This window comes from Molothrus ater, chromosome 18, assembly GCF_012460135.2.
Source record: "Molothrus ater isolate BHLD 08-10-18 breed brown headed cowbird chromosome 18, BPBGC_Mater_1.1, whole genome shotgun sequence".
NCBI classification, from domain to species: domain Eukaryota; kingdom Metazoa; phylum Chordata; class Aves; order Passeriformes; family Icteridae; genus Molothrus; species Molothrus ater.
This window is the reverse complement of record NC_050495.2, coordinates 1616798-1634768: the sequence shown is the minus strand read 5'-3', so window position 1 is coordinate 1634768 and position 17971 is coordinate 1616798. Positions and strand designations below refer to the sequence as shown.

Below are 17971 nucleotides of genomic sequence, written 5' to 3'. Positions count from 1 at the left end.
TTTTGGATGTGTAAAAGGAAAACCAGGAGAGGAATAATTGAAGGTGTTGTGGGCTGAACTCAAAGAAATGCCAGTCAGTGGGACCCATGGATTGGATTTGTCATTGCAGACTAACCTATTATTTAATTAGTCTCTCTGTACCCAAATCCTCCACTGGTGGTTTTGTTCTCAATTTGAAACCACTCCTGTGTGGTTTTGGGAGTGGAAACTATTGGCCTGAACAGGCTGAAGTGAAATTGCAGACCTAAACAAACCTTAACAGGCCCAATATCTAAATCCATAGTTAGTGCAAAGCTCATATCTGAATTTTAGTTGTGTGTTGTGAGCATATTAATTGTATGCAATTTAGATAAAACAAACTGCTGGAGGTGATACACAGAAAACAATGAAGTTCAGTTTATGTTTTTAACAGAAATGGTTTAATTACATCCCTATTATTATGTAATAAAATTTATCTTAAAAGGTTTTTGCTGGTTGCCTGCTTGGCCACACGAAAGATGCCTTAATATCTTCTAGTTTTGCCTGGAGGTGGATATTATCTTCTGTCAGCATGGAAAATATTTCTCCTCCAGGCATTGAAGCATATGTTTAGGTTGTTTGTTGTCAGAAAGAAAACACGAAAATCAATAATTCCTGCTCAGATTTTTTTCCCCCTTTACAATTCTCCTTCAGAAACATATGGCAAACCCAGATTCTGCCTCTGTGCATTTGGGGAGAGCAAAAGGATGTTTTAAGTCTCTGTTGTCTGCAGCAGCAGCCAAAACTGTGAGCACAGCTCCTGGAATGGCTGCTTTGGGGAGGGACACACAGACCATGAATGTCCCATTGGCCTGACATACAGAAAATTCAGATTTTACCCCAAAACTCGAGCAGTATTGGTAAAATCAGGCGTTTCTCCAGCAGAAGAAGCAGCTGGCTCTGCAGTCAGAGCCTTTCCATCCCCTCTCCATGGCTGTGACCTCCACCAGGTCTCCACACTGCGGGGTCTGTCTGGGAGTCTGGAACTTGTGTTCTTTGTAAATATTTGTGTGTAAACTTTGCATGATTTGTAAAACTACTCAGTTTGTGGGGAAGTTTGGATGAGCAAAGGTCTGTTTTCTAAGCAGATCCCTGCTGTGGGTGCTCTGAGTGCTGCTGGTTAAAGCTTGGTGTCTGTTTGCTTCTCTGTAACACAAAAACAAGATCTGTTTTTCTAACCTGAGGATTAATTATTAATATTTACATAGCTTTGGACCTGAGGAAAGTGATAAGAGTTGTTGTTGAGAAAGGAAGCAGAAGTAATTCTTAAATTCATTTCTGACTGCTGTGCATTTACATCCATTTCTTTACTTTTAAACTTTTATTTCCAGATGAGAAATATACGATTGCCATATAATTACAAGTCTGCACCACTGACGAGGAGAATGTTGTCATGAATTCAAAATAGGGATAATCTACCCCTCATTTATTGTCATGTATAATTTCTGCAAATCCATTTTTTCACTGAGATAAAGACCAGTTTGGGTTTGAAAGACTTTTTTTCCCTCCACAAGAGCTCATTTCTGGTAGAACATGAGGAATGGCCAAGTATTCTGTTGTTTTGCAGCATCAAAATTATAATAATGTTGTATTAAATAATTTAGCAACTTCTGTGCACTGCTTTTCCGAGGGTTTGTGGCTTATTCTGTAAGTTCATTGTGATTATGGAGAATGAATGCCTGAGTTTAATGGAAAAAATGTTTCCGTTTCAGGAAACTAAAAGATGAATTTTCACCTTAGAAAGTTCTGCAGTTGCCCATGTGCAGTTTTATTTAAGGATCTGTCAGTGTCTCAAGTCTGAGACGCTGAATTTAATATGAATTTAACGGCAGATCTTCTGGCGAGTAGGAAAGAGCAATGAAAATCCACTCTGCCATCAACGCCCCGGTGATGATGCTGGGAATTTACCTTGTTTTCCAGAGCAAACATGACCTCCTACGAGATCCTGCAGATGGATTTCGAGATTGACAACGGCAGCAGCCTGGCAGGGGCGCAGCAGATCACCTGGCAGGTGGAGTACCCGCGGGACGACTCCGTCAGCGAGCTCGTGGTGTCCGAGATCTTCGTCAGCCGCACCATGTTCGTGGGCATTGTTCCCCTTGCCATGGTAAGGACCCGCTGCTGGTCCCTTTTCTGGGTGGTTTTATGGGAATTGTTCCTCTTGCCATGGTAAGGACCCGCTGCTGCCCCTTTTTCTGGGTGTTGTTATGGGGTTTGTTCCTCTTGCCATGGTAAGGACCCGCTGCTGGTCCCTTTTCTGGGTGCTTTTATGGGATTTGTTCCTCTTGCCATGGTAAGGACCTGCTGCTGCTCCCTTTTCTGAGTGTTGTTATGGGAATTGTTCCTCTTGCCATGGTAAGGACCCATTGCTGCCCCCTTTTCTGGGTGGTTTTATGGGAATTGTTCCTCTTGCCATGGTAAGAACCTGCTGCTGGTCTCTTTTCTGAACGGTTTTGTAGGAATTGTTCCCCTTGCCATGGTAAGGACCTGCCCCTGCTCCCTTTTCTGAGTGTTGTTATGGGATTTGTTCCTCTTGCCATGGTAAGAACCTGCCCCTGCCCCGTTTTCTGGGTGCTTTTATGGGATTTGTTCCTCTTGCCATGGTAAGGACCCGCTGCTGCTGGTCTCTTTTCTGAACGGTTTTGTAGTAATTGTTCCCCTTGCCATGGTAAGGACCTGCTGCTGGTCCCTTTTCTGAGTGGTTTTATGGGATTTGTTCCTCTTGCCATGGTAAGGACCCGCTGCTGCCCCCTTTTCTGGGTGGTTTTATGGGAATTGTTCCTCTTGCCATGGTAAGGACCCGCTGCTGCCCCCTTTTCTGGTGCTTTTATGGGATTTGTTCCCCTTGCCATGGTAAGGACCTGCTGCTCCCTTTTCTGAGTGTTTTTATGGGAATTGCTCCCTTTGCCATGGTAAGGACCCGCTGCTGCTCCCTTTTCTGAGTGGTTTTATGGGAATTGCTCCCTTTGCCATGGTAAGAACCCGCTGCTGGTCCCTTTCCTGAATGATTTTGTGGGAATCATTCCCTTTGTCATAGTAAGGACCTGCCCCTGCTCCCTTTTCTGAATGATTTTGTGGGAATTGTTCCCTTTGCCATGGTAAGGACCTGCTGCTGGTCCCTATTTTTATAGGAATTGTTCCTCTTGCCATGGTAAGAACCTGCTGCCGGTCCCTTTTCTGAGTGTTGTTATAGGAATCATTCCTCTTGCCATGGTAAGGACCTGCCCCTGCTCCCTATTTTTATGGGAATCGTTCCTTTGCCATGGCAAGAATCTGCCCCGCTCCCTTTCCTGAATGTTTTCGTGGGAATCGTTCCCTTGCCATGGTAAGGACCTGCCCCTGCTCCCTTTCCTGAATGTTTTTGTGGGAATTGTTCCCTTTGCCATGGTAAGGACCTGCTGCTGATCCCTATTTTTATGGAAATCATTCCTCTTGCCATGGTGAGAACCTGTTCCTGCCCCCTTTTCCTGAATGTTTTTATGGGAATTGTTCCCCTTGCCATGGCAAGAACCTTTCCCTGCTCCCTTTTGCTGAATGTTTCCGTTGATCCTCGTTAGTATTCCAGGAATGGGAGCCTTTTTATTATGAGCTGCTTCCTATGCACCTGCTGCAAGTGATTTAAATGCAAAAAAAAATCCATTCCAATAATATTTTATTTACCTGGTGTGCCGTAATGGCTCCTTGGAAACCATTTGGGCCTTTTGTGAAAATCCTTTGCCGTTGGTGGGTTATTGGCCTGGTGCATGGGAATGGCTCCTGTGGAGCCCTTGTCCTCTCTGTGTGAATGGCAGTGCCAGGCTGGGCTCTGAGGGTAGCTGGTGTCATTAGTGGGGACATTTCCACTGAAATAAATTAGCTTTGCATGTGTGGGAAGCTTCATTGCTAAACCAAACAACCGGGCTGTTTGCTGCTCTGCTTTCCCCCAAAAGAGCCAAATAGTCCAGTGAGCTGCAAAGTACCAATTTAATAAAAGATTTAATAAAAGGCCTGGTTTGAGTTGCACGGAAAGGACAAAATACCTCCTGAAGATGGAGGTGTCCAGCAGGTTAAGGTGTATGAGCGCAGGAAGCTTGAAGCTGATGTTTTAAAATAAAAAATGCAAATATCTCCTGGTAAAATCAGAGGCACCTTTTCCAGGAGGAGCCTTTGAGCTCTGTTGGGGGCATGATGGACTTTTTAATATCAGGGCTTTGCACATGAACAAGGATTTCAGTGGGGAAATTGGGGTGTAAAACCAGAGAAACAGCCAGAGAGTCTGGGTGTTGCAGCATTTCCCTCAGAAGCACCCACCCTTTTTTACTTCCTTCCTCATGAACTTTTGCCCTTCATCCGTTGCTGCCAAAGTATTTTCTACTAAAAAAGCTAAAAGGGATTGGATGGGCCTGCTTGCACAGGGGAAATAAATCAATAAATGAATGCTAATTCTTAAAACTCCATGCAAATTAACAAATTAGCTTTTCCTTCAGTACTCTATTATTATTTGGTATTTATGTAGTGTTTTATATTTTTGGAGCTCTTTGTAGACGTGAATTAATCAGACCTGAATAAACTAAACTTGATGAGAATAGAAAATGAAATGGAAATGAAGTCACTCTTATTTAGTTTTACCTGTTTCTGAATGACTTCTAAGTCCCTTTTTATATTCTTAAAGATACTTTTGAAACACTTAATCTTGCAAAGCTCTTGCTTATTATCTCTAAAAACTATTTTGGTTAGAAAAGAGGTAGAATTTGTACCTTTAAGAACAAGTGACAGCAGGGTTGAGTGGCTTGGAAGACTGTAAATGCTATTTTGTCACCTAAACTCTTGTTTTGTTTAGGCTTTAATTCAGCTAAAAATGCAGGGATGCACCGAGGGAAATACAGGTTGGATATTAGGAAGATTTTTTTTTTTACAGAAAGGGGGATAAAGTTCTGGAATGTTCTGCCTGGGGAGGATGCAGTGACCATCCCTGGGTGTGTTTAACAGAGCCTGGATGTGGCACTGGGGGCCAGGGTTTGGTTGAGGGGTTGGGGCTGGGTTGGGCTTGATCTTGAAGGTCTCTGCCAATCCAGTGATTCTGTGGATTCTGTGGGTTCATTAAATTGGTTCTTCCAACATTTGGTGCCCAGATGAAGACGTGGAACTCACATCCCCGCAGTAAAGGTGATCCATTCCCCTCAAACACAGCAGAAGAACAGATCAGGGTGAGGAAACCACAGCCAGAGCTCTTTTTGGTGCCTCTGTTTGTTGTGCTGCTGAATATCAGGGGACAAGTCTGCTATTCTCTCTTCTGCTGTTAATTCCCATTGCTGACTCCAAACACAGCAGGTGATTATTTAGAAATGTTTATGGCACTGACATAGGCTGGGAGCTGTGAATCTGGTTGGTGTCTGATGCAGCAGAAGGTGTGTTTCAGCATCCAGAAGGTCCAGCAGAACATTCTAAAGTTAGATCTGAACTAGACAGCTTGATTTATCTTAATGTAAAAATGTGATATAATAATCCTGCAAAGTGGAAGTGCATGTCCTGCTAATTACAGAAACTGATAGCACAGATAAATCTGCTCTGTCCAGTGATGATATCATTCTGTAATTCTCAGTTATTGCTCTTGATCTAAGCAGACATCATCTGCAATTTCCATAGCTGTGGAAAGCTGGTGGTAGCAAGGTCATCAGTGGAGTCTGGCACTCCTGGGGTGCAGGAAACAAACACTGCCCCAGCTTTCAGTCTGTCACCCAGGTTTCTGTCACAGACACCTGTGATTTGATTAATCTGTTACCTAACTAACAGTTGGCAAAAATATAAAGAAAAAGAGAAAAAATTAAAATCCAGGTCTTTTAAAGAGTTTCTAGGCAACCAGAACTTGGTTAAAGTAAAGAATTAGACACTGAAGAGATGTATCTTAACTGGTTTATGTAAGAAGGCTCCAGCTGGGGCTGAAGGCTTGAGGAACAATAGATTTAATAATAGAAAAATACCTGGCATTGTCTTCTTATCTAGGGAAAGGGATGGCTTGGTCTGTGCCTGGCAGCCCTGCTCTTTCAGAGGTCCATGCTGCAAATCCTGTCTGTAGGAATGGAATTGTGAGTCCCAGACTGGCATTGCTCCAAAGCAGTTTTCAAATGCAGCAATCAATACTTCCCCAGGCCTCTGTGCCCCTCAGCCTCGAACATTTCTCTGTTTTCTACAAGTATCTGAACTATGTCTTCAGGACGTTTGTTTCCTCCCCCAAAACGGGAGCTGTTGGTGGAGTAAAGGTTTCCTGAGGCTGTGAGTCCCTTACACACATGGCTGTGCCTGCTCTGGTGAGGTTTCTTTAAATGGAGCTTGGATAATTGCATTGCTGGTTGCTGCCAGACAAGAACACCCAGAAAAAAATGTCCTAAAAGTGCCCATTTCTGTGACTCAGACTGAAATGGGATTGCTGAGGGCAACACTTGGCTCATTTGTTTGAAAAAAAAAACTTCAAAGAATTTATTTTTCCTACAGAAATCATGGTTTGCTAATGGAATTTATATTCAGGAGTTAAAGGAGCACACTCAGTGCAAGGTGGAAGGTGACCCAGGCTTAGAAAGCAGCACCTCAGACTAAACCAGAAAATGTCAGTCTTGAGCAGCTTTTCCTTGGCTTGCTCTGGGGTTGGGTGTAAAAACCAAACCCACTTCATTCTCAAGTATAAAAAATCCAGGGCAGGATCAGTCATTTCTAGCAAACCCAGATGATTTCTGTATCTCTCAGAAGTTGGTTAAATGCATTCATGTGCAAAATTGTCCCCTGTGTGTTTATCCATTGCACTTAATGCATATTTCTTACTTGAAATCCCATTGACCTTTGGCTTTGCAGTTCCTTTTTAACAGTGCCTTTGTGTTGTACTTTGCATGCAAAGGAACCTGCCCAGAGTGGGATTTTCTCCTTCCCAACATTCACCATTTCATTAAAAAAAAAATTAAATGTAAGTTCAGTCTAGAGTGGATCTTCATCCCAGAAATATTAGGAATTATCAACTTTGTTTTAAAACAGAACTGGAATCTGTGGCTCCCAGATCACAGATTTCAGTGTGAATTTTAACACTGATTAATGGCAGCAGGATTGAAGCCTTGAGCTTTCCTAAAGTCCCACATTGGAAGGATTGATTTTATACTCAGAGCAAATTAACTACTGTGGAGAGAGTACAGAATAGGAAAAAAAGAGATTCTTCTTTTGTATTACTTTATTTCCCATGCCCATAGCAAGTGTTTTATGTCTCTGCAGCAGAGATAAGATCTTGTGCAATTATTACCATCTCCAAATTAATTGTCATAGAGAATGAAATGGTTTTGTTTTGTCAGGCTGCTCCTAAAACCACAGGGTGAATTTTATGGAGAAAGATGAAATTTAAAAAGATTTCTTGGAACGCATCAACCAAAACACAAAGCACTGAAGGTTTATTAAGTTTGATCAGGGGAAGGCTTTGACTCTGAAACACCCTGGGAGGGAAATGTGTGGGAGCAGATGTGAGGAATGTCCTCATGGGCTTGGACTGGGCAAGGCCAGGGCATTTCAGCTGGCATTGTCATCAGACACCCTGAAAAGGCATTTTAGTGATCACAGCTGTTCAACCGCAGAAAAATGGATTTCTGTGCAGAGCTGAGGGGTTTGATTCAATTCAATGAAATCACAGAATCAGAGAATGGTTGGGTTGGAGGGGACCCCAAACCCCAGCCCTGCCATGGCAGGGACACCTCCCACTGTCCCAGGAGGGAGGGAGAGTGTCCAGCCTGGCCTTGGGCACTGCCAGGGATCCAGGGGCAGCCCCAGCTGCTCTGGGAATCCCATCCCAGCCAGGAATTCCCAGTTCCCAATATCCCACCCATCCCTGCCCTCTGGCACTGGGAGCCATTCCCTGGCTCCTGTCCCTCCAGCCCCTGTCCCCAGTCCCTCTGCAGCTCTCCTGGAGCCCCTCCAGGCCCTGGCAGGGTCTGAGCTCTCCCTGACTGTGCTGGTGCTCACAGGGGTCCCAGGATGAGGGGAGAGGTGAGAATCTGGACTCCATGTTCCAGAAGGCTGATTTATTATTTAATGATATATATTATATTCAAAGTAAATGATACACTAAAACTACATTAAAAGAATAGAAGAAAGGATCTCTTCAGAAGGCTTGAAAGGAATAGAAAGGAATGATAACAAAATCTTGTGACTCTCAGAGAGTCTGAGCCAGCTGGGCTGTGATTGGCCGTTAATTAGAAACAATCACATGAGCCCAATCCCAGATGCACCTGTTGCATTCCACAGCAGCAGATAACCATTGTCTTTCTTGTCCTCTGAGGCTTCTCAGGAGAAAAAAATCCCAACAAAGGATTTTCCATGTCTGTGACACCCTGGAGCTTCTCCTCTCCAGGTGAGCAGCCCCAGCTCTCCCCCCTGGCCCCAGCCCTGCAGCAGCCCCAGCTCCTTTTGCTGCTGGTCCCAGAGCTGGATGCAGCTCTCCATGTGGCATCTCACCAGAGCAGAGAGGCAGAATCATCCCCCTGGACCTGCTGCCCACACTGCCCTGGAGGCAGCCCAGGATAGACACAATAATGTACAAATATTCTATTTTGGGAGGAAAAAATGCCCTTTTTTTTTTTTTTTTTTTTTTTCCTGAAGTGAAAATGTCCCATTCTGAATATGGCAGATAGGAACATTTTGGTCATGTCAGCATTCTTCCTCAGTGTTCTTCCAAAAATGAAATTCCAGACAAATCTCTTCAATTTCCTCAAGTGTTTCATTTTTAACTGGACTGTGTTTTCCAAAGGCTATCACATTTTTTCCTCTTTCAGTCTAATTCTGGGCATCTGAAGTAGGTTTTGGAATGGCTCAATGTGAACCATTATCCCTTTTTTTCCTCTGCTCAGTTAAACATCCTCTATCATTTAATTTTGAGAGCGAAAAAGAAGGAAACTAAAGGAAAATTTCCTATTGGTGGGCCAAAAATAATGGCATTTTGAGTGTTTCCATGAAAGCAGTGTGACATGACAAATTTTAAGAAGCTCTGTGAATACTATTAATATTTATGATGCACTCAAGAAAACATCTATTGTGTGCCACATCCATCAAAGATAAGAATTGTATTCTACTGTGTTGGGTGATAAACACTGGATGACAATAGCTGGAGATTATGTGAGGTTTTCATCCTCGTGCTTGAGTAAAGCACCATGTTATTCCACTGTGAACCAACAATTTGCTTTCATGAAATTTGATACACTTGCTGATACTCGTTCCAATCAGAGTCCAAAATATGAATGAACATGCAGAGAAGGCTGATGCCAACTGCTCCAGATCCTTTGGGAGCCAGGCAGCATTTCCCACCAATCCACCTCTTGGAATTCACTCTGAATCTCCCCACATGACAGAGATTTGCCCAATATTGTCAGCTGGGTAAATGCTGGCTTCTCCTGTCCCATGTTTGTCCTCAGAGCATTCCCCACACAGGGATGGGGCAGGGGTGGATTTTCTGTGCCCTGGGAACCCTCTGCTGGTCCCACAAACCATCCCCAAGGCATGGCTGGGGTCTCCTGAGCCTGGCCTTGCTGTTGCTCTCTGGCCTTGCTGTAAAATGCAGTTTTGGAGCTGATTTATGATCACCTGGGGACAGACAAAGGGGATTTTCCTTGGCTTGCTCTGGGGTTGGGTGTAAAAACCAAACCCACTTCATTCTCAAGTATAAAAAATCCAGGGCAGGATCAGTCATTTCTAGCAAACCCAGATGATTTCTGTGTCTCTCAGAAGTTGGTTAAATGCATTCATGTGCAAAATTGTCCCCTGTGTGTTTATCCATTGCACTTAATGCATATTTCTTACTTGAAATCCCATTGACCTTTGGCTTTGCAGTTCCTTTTTAACAGTGCCTTTGTGTTGTACTTTGCATGCATGTACAAAATCCCATGCCCAGAGTGGGATTTTCTCCTCCCCTCCTGCTCCCAGCACCACATTTTCCTGCTCCCTGCTTTCACCCAGAGCTGTGGCTGCTGCTGGGATGAATCCCCTGGCACAGACCCTTCTCCTGCCCTGCCCTGTGCACTGAGCCCTTCCTGGAGACCAGAGGGATGGTGCCTCAGCTCTGCACCTCACAGCCCTGTTTTGGAAAGATTCTCTGGTTTGGGATTGATTGATGGGGATCTGGAGCACCTTTGGGCCGCTTTGGGGGTTTCCAAACAAAGCTGAGTGTGGAAGAGGTGATGTGCTGCCCATGCACCAAGGGCAGGAGGACAGCAGCATTCCCGCACCAGAATGAGCCCAGGGCTCTCCGATCCATGTGGACACTTACCATTCTTAGAGAATCCTCTCCAGGCTGCTCAGGCACTAAATGCTTGTTAGAATAAGTGTTTCCAATAAGAAATGTGCAGAGGAAATACTGAGAGGTGGCTCCTGCTGAGCTGGGACCCCTCTGCTCAGTTAGGTTTGCTTCCTTTAATGTCAGATTTTCTGATGGGAGTTCAATTTTCTGATGGAGAGGATCAGGGGTGGTGGCAGCTCCTGCAGGGCAGAGTGAGGGCACAGGGAGGACCCTCCTGAGGGCTGGTGGCCAGAGGGATGAGCTGAGCCTGCCTCAGGGGCTCTGAGCACCACCGGGACCCTCCACCCTGCTGGAGGGAGCTGCAAAGCTTTCACTGTGTCTGCCTAAAGAATTCTTTATGTTCCTTAACAATTCCCCAATAATTTGGCTCATCTGTAAGTTTTTCCAGTTAGGGTTAGGGTTAGGGTTAGGTTAACCAGTGCTCACTCTGGTTTTACTGCCAATTAGCATTCTAGACTTGATCCACAGCTGACTGGTCAGTAGTTTGAACCCAAGCCCTCAGCAAAAGGGCATCATTTGTTAAACAGAGAAGAAATCTCCGAGATACTGAAATTACTGTTAATTAAATCAGCACGTGAATATAATGGACACACATGAACAAAATGATGTTTGTTTTTGAGCTGGAGAGGAAGCATTATTAGGAATATTTAGTAGTCAGCCTGCATTTATTAATTGTACAGCAAGATGAGTCCTTTCTGCATAAATTAACTTTGTATTGTGTGTATATATGTATATATAATACAATATTTCTTATGTACAGGCTGCAGTGAGAGCTTTCCTTTTTAAACAGTCATTTGTGTTCTGCACAACTCCTGGGCAAAGCTGTCACTGACCTCAGTGTAGTTATTTCTGATTTACATGGGCCCAATACAGTTAGGCTCAGGAATTATTTTTCATGTAATTTCTATTTTTTAAATTAAATTTCAACAGCAGCATAAAGATGGAGCAGAGCAGCAATCCAAGAGCTTTGGAAGTTGTAATGCAGCCTATAAGCAGCTATTTTGTGTGAAGAAATTTCTTCCAAAGGTGCCTCAGCTTTACTGAAAATGCTAAACTGCAGCTTTATTAATATGATCAGGAAACTCCAGCCTGGAGCTTTGGGACAGCTTTGGAATATTCTGCATTGCCCAGTGCTGAAGTTGGGGAATTAGCAGCTCCCAGCCCTGCCTCCTGTGAGGCTGGGAGGTGCAGTTTGTGCTGTTGGCACTTTTTGGTGAGCTCTTCCAAAACCCATCGGAGGCAGAGGAGGGCCCTGTGGGGAGGGCAGGGAGAGCAGGCACTGCAAATTCCAGGGGTTCACAGGGAATAAATACATTCATTTATTTATCTATCATAAATCCACTGCTGTGGCTGGAGGGAAGGAACAGATCCAGAGAGTGTCAAGGGGTGGGATGTTGGCATCACAGGAATGTGGGAACAAGGACAGGGAGGGGCTGACAGAGTCCTGCATCATCTCTGGGACCTTGGGCTTCTGGGCTGGTAAATGCATGGGGACGGCAACAACTCTGAGCATTCCAGCTGGGAATGTCCCTGCCCAAACCTCAGTGCCATGAGAGCAGGGTTGGTGAGGCTGCTGTGCTTGGGGGAGAACCCAAACCTGCCCTTCTCAATTCCTCCTCTCCTAATTCCTGCTGTCCAAACTCCTGCTCTCCTCAATTCCTGCTCTCCCAATTCCTGCTATCCTCATTTCTTTCTCTCCTAACTCCTGCCCTTCTCAATTCCTTCCCGCCTCAATTCCTTGCCCTGACACACTGATCACAGCCAGCGTTTGCTGTTGCTGCTTGTGCTGGGTCCCTGGAAGGTTGTGGTAAATAGCGGAAGGGAAAAGATAGAAATTATAACCCCAAAATCAAACTTCATTCAGCCCCCTTCCTCCTCCTCTTGTTTCCTCGTGGTCAGGAGCAAGATCATTCCTGTGGTGTTGGCTTGGCCCTGCAAAAGAGGAGGAGCCATGAGGATTGAGGGTGATAGACAGAAAATGTGGGGCCATTTAGAGCCTGCAGTGCCAGGAACGGGTTAACAGCCTTGATGTGCTCCTCATTGCTGGGGACTGGAGTGGCAAACAGAGCATTTGATCTGGGTGTCTCATTAGGGTGTCATTTATCCTGAGTGTGTGGATGTCAGAACGCATTTGATCTGTGCAGACTCAAAGCCCCTCATTGTTTCAGTCTCCGTTTTGAAGCTCGCCTAATGAAGAGCAAATTTCAAAGGGAAAACCTCACTGTTAAATTCCATGTCAGAACAGGGAGCTGGAATGGGTGTGGAGTCTCTGGAATCCCAGCCCAAACCCACCTCTGCCCACAGAAATCAGAAATATTTACCTGTGGCATTGCCTGGTTTTAGGGCCCAGCAGTTTCTGTCCAAGCAGCCTCCAGCCCTGTGAGCTGTGCTGGACAGTGAAACCCTTCCTCCAGGGCTCCCCAGCTCACATATTTCTTATTTTCCCTCTTTCCTTGTGGGCTTTCAAACTCACAGTAAGGATGGACTTCCCTCTTCATCTGTAGTTTAAAATCAAGTATTAGCTATTGCTTATCAGTGGCATAAGTTCTCTTTCTTATGTAGCTTACACAACAAAATGAGCATCAAACTGTTTGAGTTCTCTGTAAAAGCACTTTAGCATTGCTGCTCTTTCCATGATGATCTGCTTAAGCAAAAAGGAACAACAATCCCAGTGGTCTCTGTAGTTTCTACCCCATAATGTGAATTTCAGTCCACAAGTAAGAATAGTTTGTTTTGTGAAAGAATGTTCAGGCTAAGAATTATTCACAGAAAATAACTCTGATAAATGAGTACATTTTCAAGTTTTCCATGGTCATGATCAATTTGCAAAGAGGAAAAGGAATGCAAAATTAATCAAATAAATTATTCATTATATTCACTCAACTATAGCTAACAGTGAATTGTCTAGACAGTAATTACTAATTTTTAACCTATGCATGTTCACATAACACTATTGTGTGAATAGGTTCAGTATACAGTGGCTTGAGATAATAGTAATGGATGTAAGTCAACTAGCAGGTGATTTTAATTGGGAAATTATATTGGATTTTTCTATTGAACTTCCATAAAACATTACATAAATATTGAATCTCCTCAATGTTGTTTTTTTTTCCAGTTGAAAATACAGGCACACAGAGTTCTGTGCTAGTTTGATCAGTGCATAAGCAAACATCACTTTTTTTATTATTATTATTTTAATTCTGCTGTAAAACTCTCAAGAAAACCATTAAGTTCAGAAGACAGCAAGAATCTACAAGGGGCCTGCTGCAGGAACATTTTCCATTTCAGTGATGATTTTCCAGCAGCAGGTTTGGCTCCTTGAGGAGGGCTGGGGTTGCACTCAGGGGCAGTTTGCTGCAGAGTGGGTCCTCCCACTCCGTTGCTGTGGCAAAAAATCAGCATTTTGGGGCTTTCCCTGTGTTTCCCAGGACCTCTGCAGGGAGGAATCTTCCCGTGCTGGGATTTGCTGAGTGGAGCTGCTGCTCACTCCTGCAGGTGTGACAGTGCAGAAAACTGGGATTTAGATTCCCTTGACTTCTAGTTTTATTTTTTTTTTTCCCAGAAATTTCTATTACTGTTTCAGTTAATTAGAAAAGAGATTAAAATGAAAGTAGAGGAATCATAATTTCAGGTGGATTTGTTAATGCAGTTTGTGCCCTGTGGACTAATTGGGAGTTGGGAATTTTGTGGCTCAGCTGCTCTGAGTTGATCAGAAGCTGTCATTTACAAAGCTCTTCCATCTCCCTTCAGGTGACTTGCCTGAAGAGGAAAATAGCAGGAAACCCACACAAGCAATTGGAAATGATGCAAAAACTAGGACATTGTGAAAGAATATTTGCATCAAGTTGGTTTTGTGCATGTCAGCTGCATCCTCTGGGATCTGGCTTATAGACATTAAAACCTATCCACGTAGAGCTCCCATTAACCCTAATACCAGCTCTGATTCTGACTTCCTGTGTGCTTAATGTTATCTTAATGCAATTTGATTTGGTATTTAATTGCAGTAATTTAATTAATGGTTCTGTAAATAAAAAGGCAAAGTTGTGGCCTCCTACACGCACAGATACGCACAGCAAGCAGCTCCAGGCTCCTGGGAGATTTGAATTTATGTGTCTTAAAGCAGAGTTTAACCCTAAGGGTGTATGATAAAATGCCCAAATCCCAGAATAACACTGTAATGGTGTTTGCACTGGAATGTTCCAGTGTTAGTTCAGGCTTGTGGGAGAAGGGTGGCATTTAAACCCTAACCCATGGATTTCTCCCTAGTGCTTGTGATGGAATAGGTCACCTCTCACACAGGAGCTGCTTCCTTGTGTGACTGCATTACATTTAAAATAGTTCACAAAGACTCACTTATTAATGAAACTGTTACTAATTGGATAATTGCTATTAATATTGTTACAGAATCCTGTTGGCCCAGGGGGTTATTTGCAAGTCAGAGCTTGCAAGTGTTTCTAACCCTGCTATTGATGTGCCTTTGACCTTCTCTAACACATGCTGCTCGTGTCTGCTGCACACTTAAAATGTCTATTAAATATTGATTAGTCTCCCTTATAAACCATTTATAAATAGAAGCATGTAGTATGAATCTAACCTAAAATCATTAAGGCTACATGGTGTGCAAGTTAATAGGAGCAATGTTGAAAAGTTAGGGCGTGTATGAATTGAGGGAGTTGGGTTCATAAACTGTTTTCTTAGTACAGGATGGTGGAGCTCCCATGGAAGTCAGGGATTTCTCATAGCATCCGCTGAAGATTTTCCTCTTTTTAAAAATTTATTTACAAACAGGAGATGACATAAACCCGAATCTTTATCCAGAGTAGAGCTGCATAAAGTACAGCTTCAAATACTTATGCAAAGGAGGAGGAACATCCTGTATTCACATATGGAAAAGAGGTCCAGGTTCCCCAGTGAAATGCAAAGGTGTTCTGCTGATGTTAATGGAATTCTACTGCATTCCCTACACCATAAATCACAGCCAGCTGTTTCTAAATCAACCCCAGCCTAAACTGAATTCAGTATAAGCAGCGTCCCATTGCAGCACAATTGCTGGCTCTTAAGCTTGGAGGTAAATCACATTTATGTCCCTTCAAATCCATAGCTGGTATAAGGAGATCTGGGTAGGACCCTTTGCCTGAGCTTGCCTTGCCCTGAGCTTACACTGCCTTGGGATTTGGTATTGCAGAATTTCCCTGAGGTGTGCTGTGCCCGTGGGTTTTATTTTGGACATGACCCCTGAGGACAGAGCAGATTCTGTTGTCATTAATGGGGTATTTAGACAGGCAAGAGCCAGCTCTGATTCAAGGCCTGATGTGCTCTGAAACCCCACAAAGCAGAGTGGGAATGACGAGTCCAACCTCCCAGGCAGGGACAGCAACCATCAGGCCTTTCATATGCCAGGGGGGAAATCAGAAAGATGGAAACACCAATGAACCAACAACGGTTCGAGTGCTTTCTTTGAAAGCACCTCTTGCCAGTTCAGCTGCCTCCCTTCTTTGTGACATCTCCCTGCTCAGATAAGCAGCAGAATCAGCCAGACACAGACTGTGCAGTTCTCTCTCAGCACTCAGTGCCTGTACCTGACCCCCAGCTCTTAAAAGCAGAACAATTAAGCCAATCCCAAAGAGGATTACAATTGAGAATTAGAGGCTATAAATGTGATTTAGCACGGAGTGCTGAGCATGACAAATCATTTATGTGCCCAGAGCTCACTAGTTCTGAAATGAGTTTCATTTGGAAGCGTGGAGCAGGTTCAGCCCTGGTGCAGTGTCAGGAGCAGCTCCTGCAGCTCAGCTCTGGCCGGGCTGCAGAACCTCTCTGGAGCACAAAGTGCCACCATTTCTGTCAGCTTCTTATTCATGGGAGGGAACCCAGGGCATGAATGTGCCAGCCAAGCTCCAAGGTTATTTCCTTCTTTTGGAAGAGCTTGACTGAAAGCCTGACTGTAGCACAAGGACAAGGCAAGGTGGGCTCAGGGTTTTGCGTTCATGTGGCTGGAGGAGATCTTGATGCAAAAACTTTCCAAAACGTGTGGTCCTAGTGTACTCAAAGGGAAGAGTTTCTTGAATGTTTTCCTGCTGTGAGTTCCTCTGTGAGAAGTTTGTCTGAGTCTTTCACTCCTCCAGAAGCTGTTGAGTGTTCCATTGATAAATGAAGATATTTCCCCATCCAGAAGGAGCATTAATAGCACGCACGTGTGTTTGCATGTGTCTGTGTATTGAGTTGCCTTGGAAACAAGGAGAGAAAGCTCCATGGACCAGGACATGCTTTCCATTCAAGGAACACTTGTGCTATTGTAAAACCACATGCAAAAATAATCCAATTCATTCATGCACTCAGGGAGGATCTTGCTGCAGGGAGTCGCCTGTGAGTGAGGATCCTGTGTAAAGATGACAGAAATCCGTGGTGGTGTTTGAGGGTCCCAGGACAAGGGAAGAGATGAGAATCTTGACTCCATGTTTCAGGAGGCTGATTTATTATTTTATGATATATATGATATTAAAAGAAAATGATATATTAAAACTATACTAAAAGAATAGAAGAAAGGATTTCATCAGAAGGCTTGAAAGGAATAGAAAGGAATGGAATGATAATAAAATTTTGTGACTGCTCACAGCCTCGACACAGGTGGCTGTCATTGCTCATCAAGTAAAAACAATTTCACATGCTGGGTAAACAATTCTCCAAATCACATTCCAAAGCAGCAAAACATGGAGAAGCTGAAGTTTCCCAGCTTCTCAGGAGAAAAGATCCTGACAAAAGGGTTTTTCATAAAATATGTCTGTGACAGAAATCCACTTGACTCTGCTTTTGAGCATATTGCTGAACGAAGGAGTTGACATTGTTGAAGCTGCTAATAAGGTGGGGGAAAAAAAGGGATGTATGCAAGTTATCCAGAGCCCTGGCAATGCTCCAGGTGTGAGTTAAAGTCACCAAGACACAGAACAGGCCTTGAGTGTTCACATTGCAAAACAAAGCGGACAATTTTACCTTATGTGTAAGAACAGCTGCTTCAGCATATTGCCCTCAAAGACAGCATGTTGAAACAGCTGTCCAAGTGTTCTGGAGGTTAATCTACTCAATTAATCATTGTGGGTTTATTTTCAATGTATAATCATGTTTGTACTGTTCCTTGTGGGCACGTGAACAAAATATTGAATGTAAAGTTTTAGTCATTGGTGAAACGCCTGTCAGAACACTTTGAGGGAAAAACTCTCCTTAAAGTGACTCTGGCTCTTGGAGAGATAAATGGGGGCTTCCCTTGGAGCAGCTGGAGTCACACATTGCCCCCCTTCCCTGGTGCAGCAGAGCCGAGGACACGATGTAAAATTAACAAGTGTGGTTGTTGTAATGCCCAAACCATCTGCAGTGAGACTCTGCCCTGGAGAGAGCTGTGTTCTCAGGGTGTTGTGCTCTGGAAATCACACACTCACAAAAAGGCCACAGCTCCCACCTCAGGTGAATTCACTGTGCAGCATTTTGTGAATGAAACCCCAGGACCTCGCGCATTTTCTGCATACTATTCACTGCCACAGAATTGTAAACAGCCACTGTCAGAAAAATCCTCTGGCAATCCATTTGACCAGAAATAAATAAGATCTAAACATCATTCCCAACCTTTCTAAATATCACTGCACATGTAAAAATAGCAAAATC

The 17971-nt window shown here is 43.9% G+C and overlaps 1 protein-coding gene across 1 annotated transcript in view; it reads left to right on the top strand.

Moving 5' to 3' along the window:
* LOC118693081 (transmembrane protein 132B-like) overlaps positions 1-17971 on the top strand; it is a 221872-nt gene that overhangs the window by 146195 nt on the left and 57706 nt on the right. The window contains exon 4 of the mRNA XM_054516802.1: positions 1939-2125. Coding sequence (XP_054372777.1) covers positions 1939-2125 — 187 coding nt within the window. The remainder of the gene's footprint in view (positions 1-1938; positions 2126-17971) is intronic.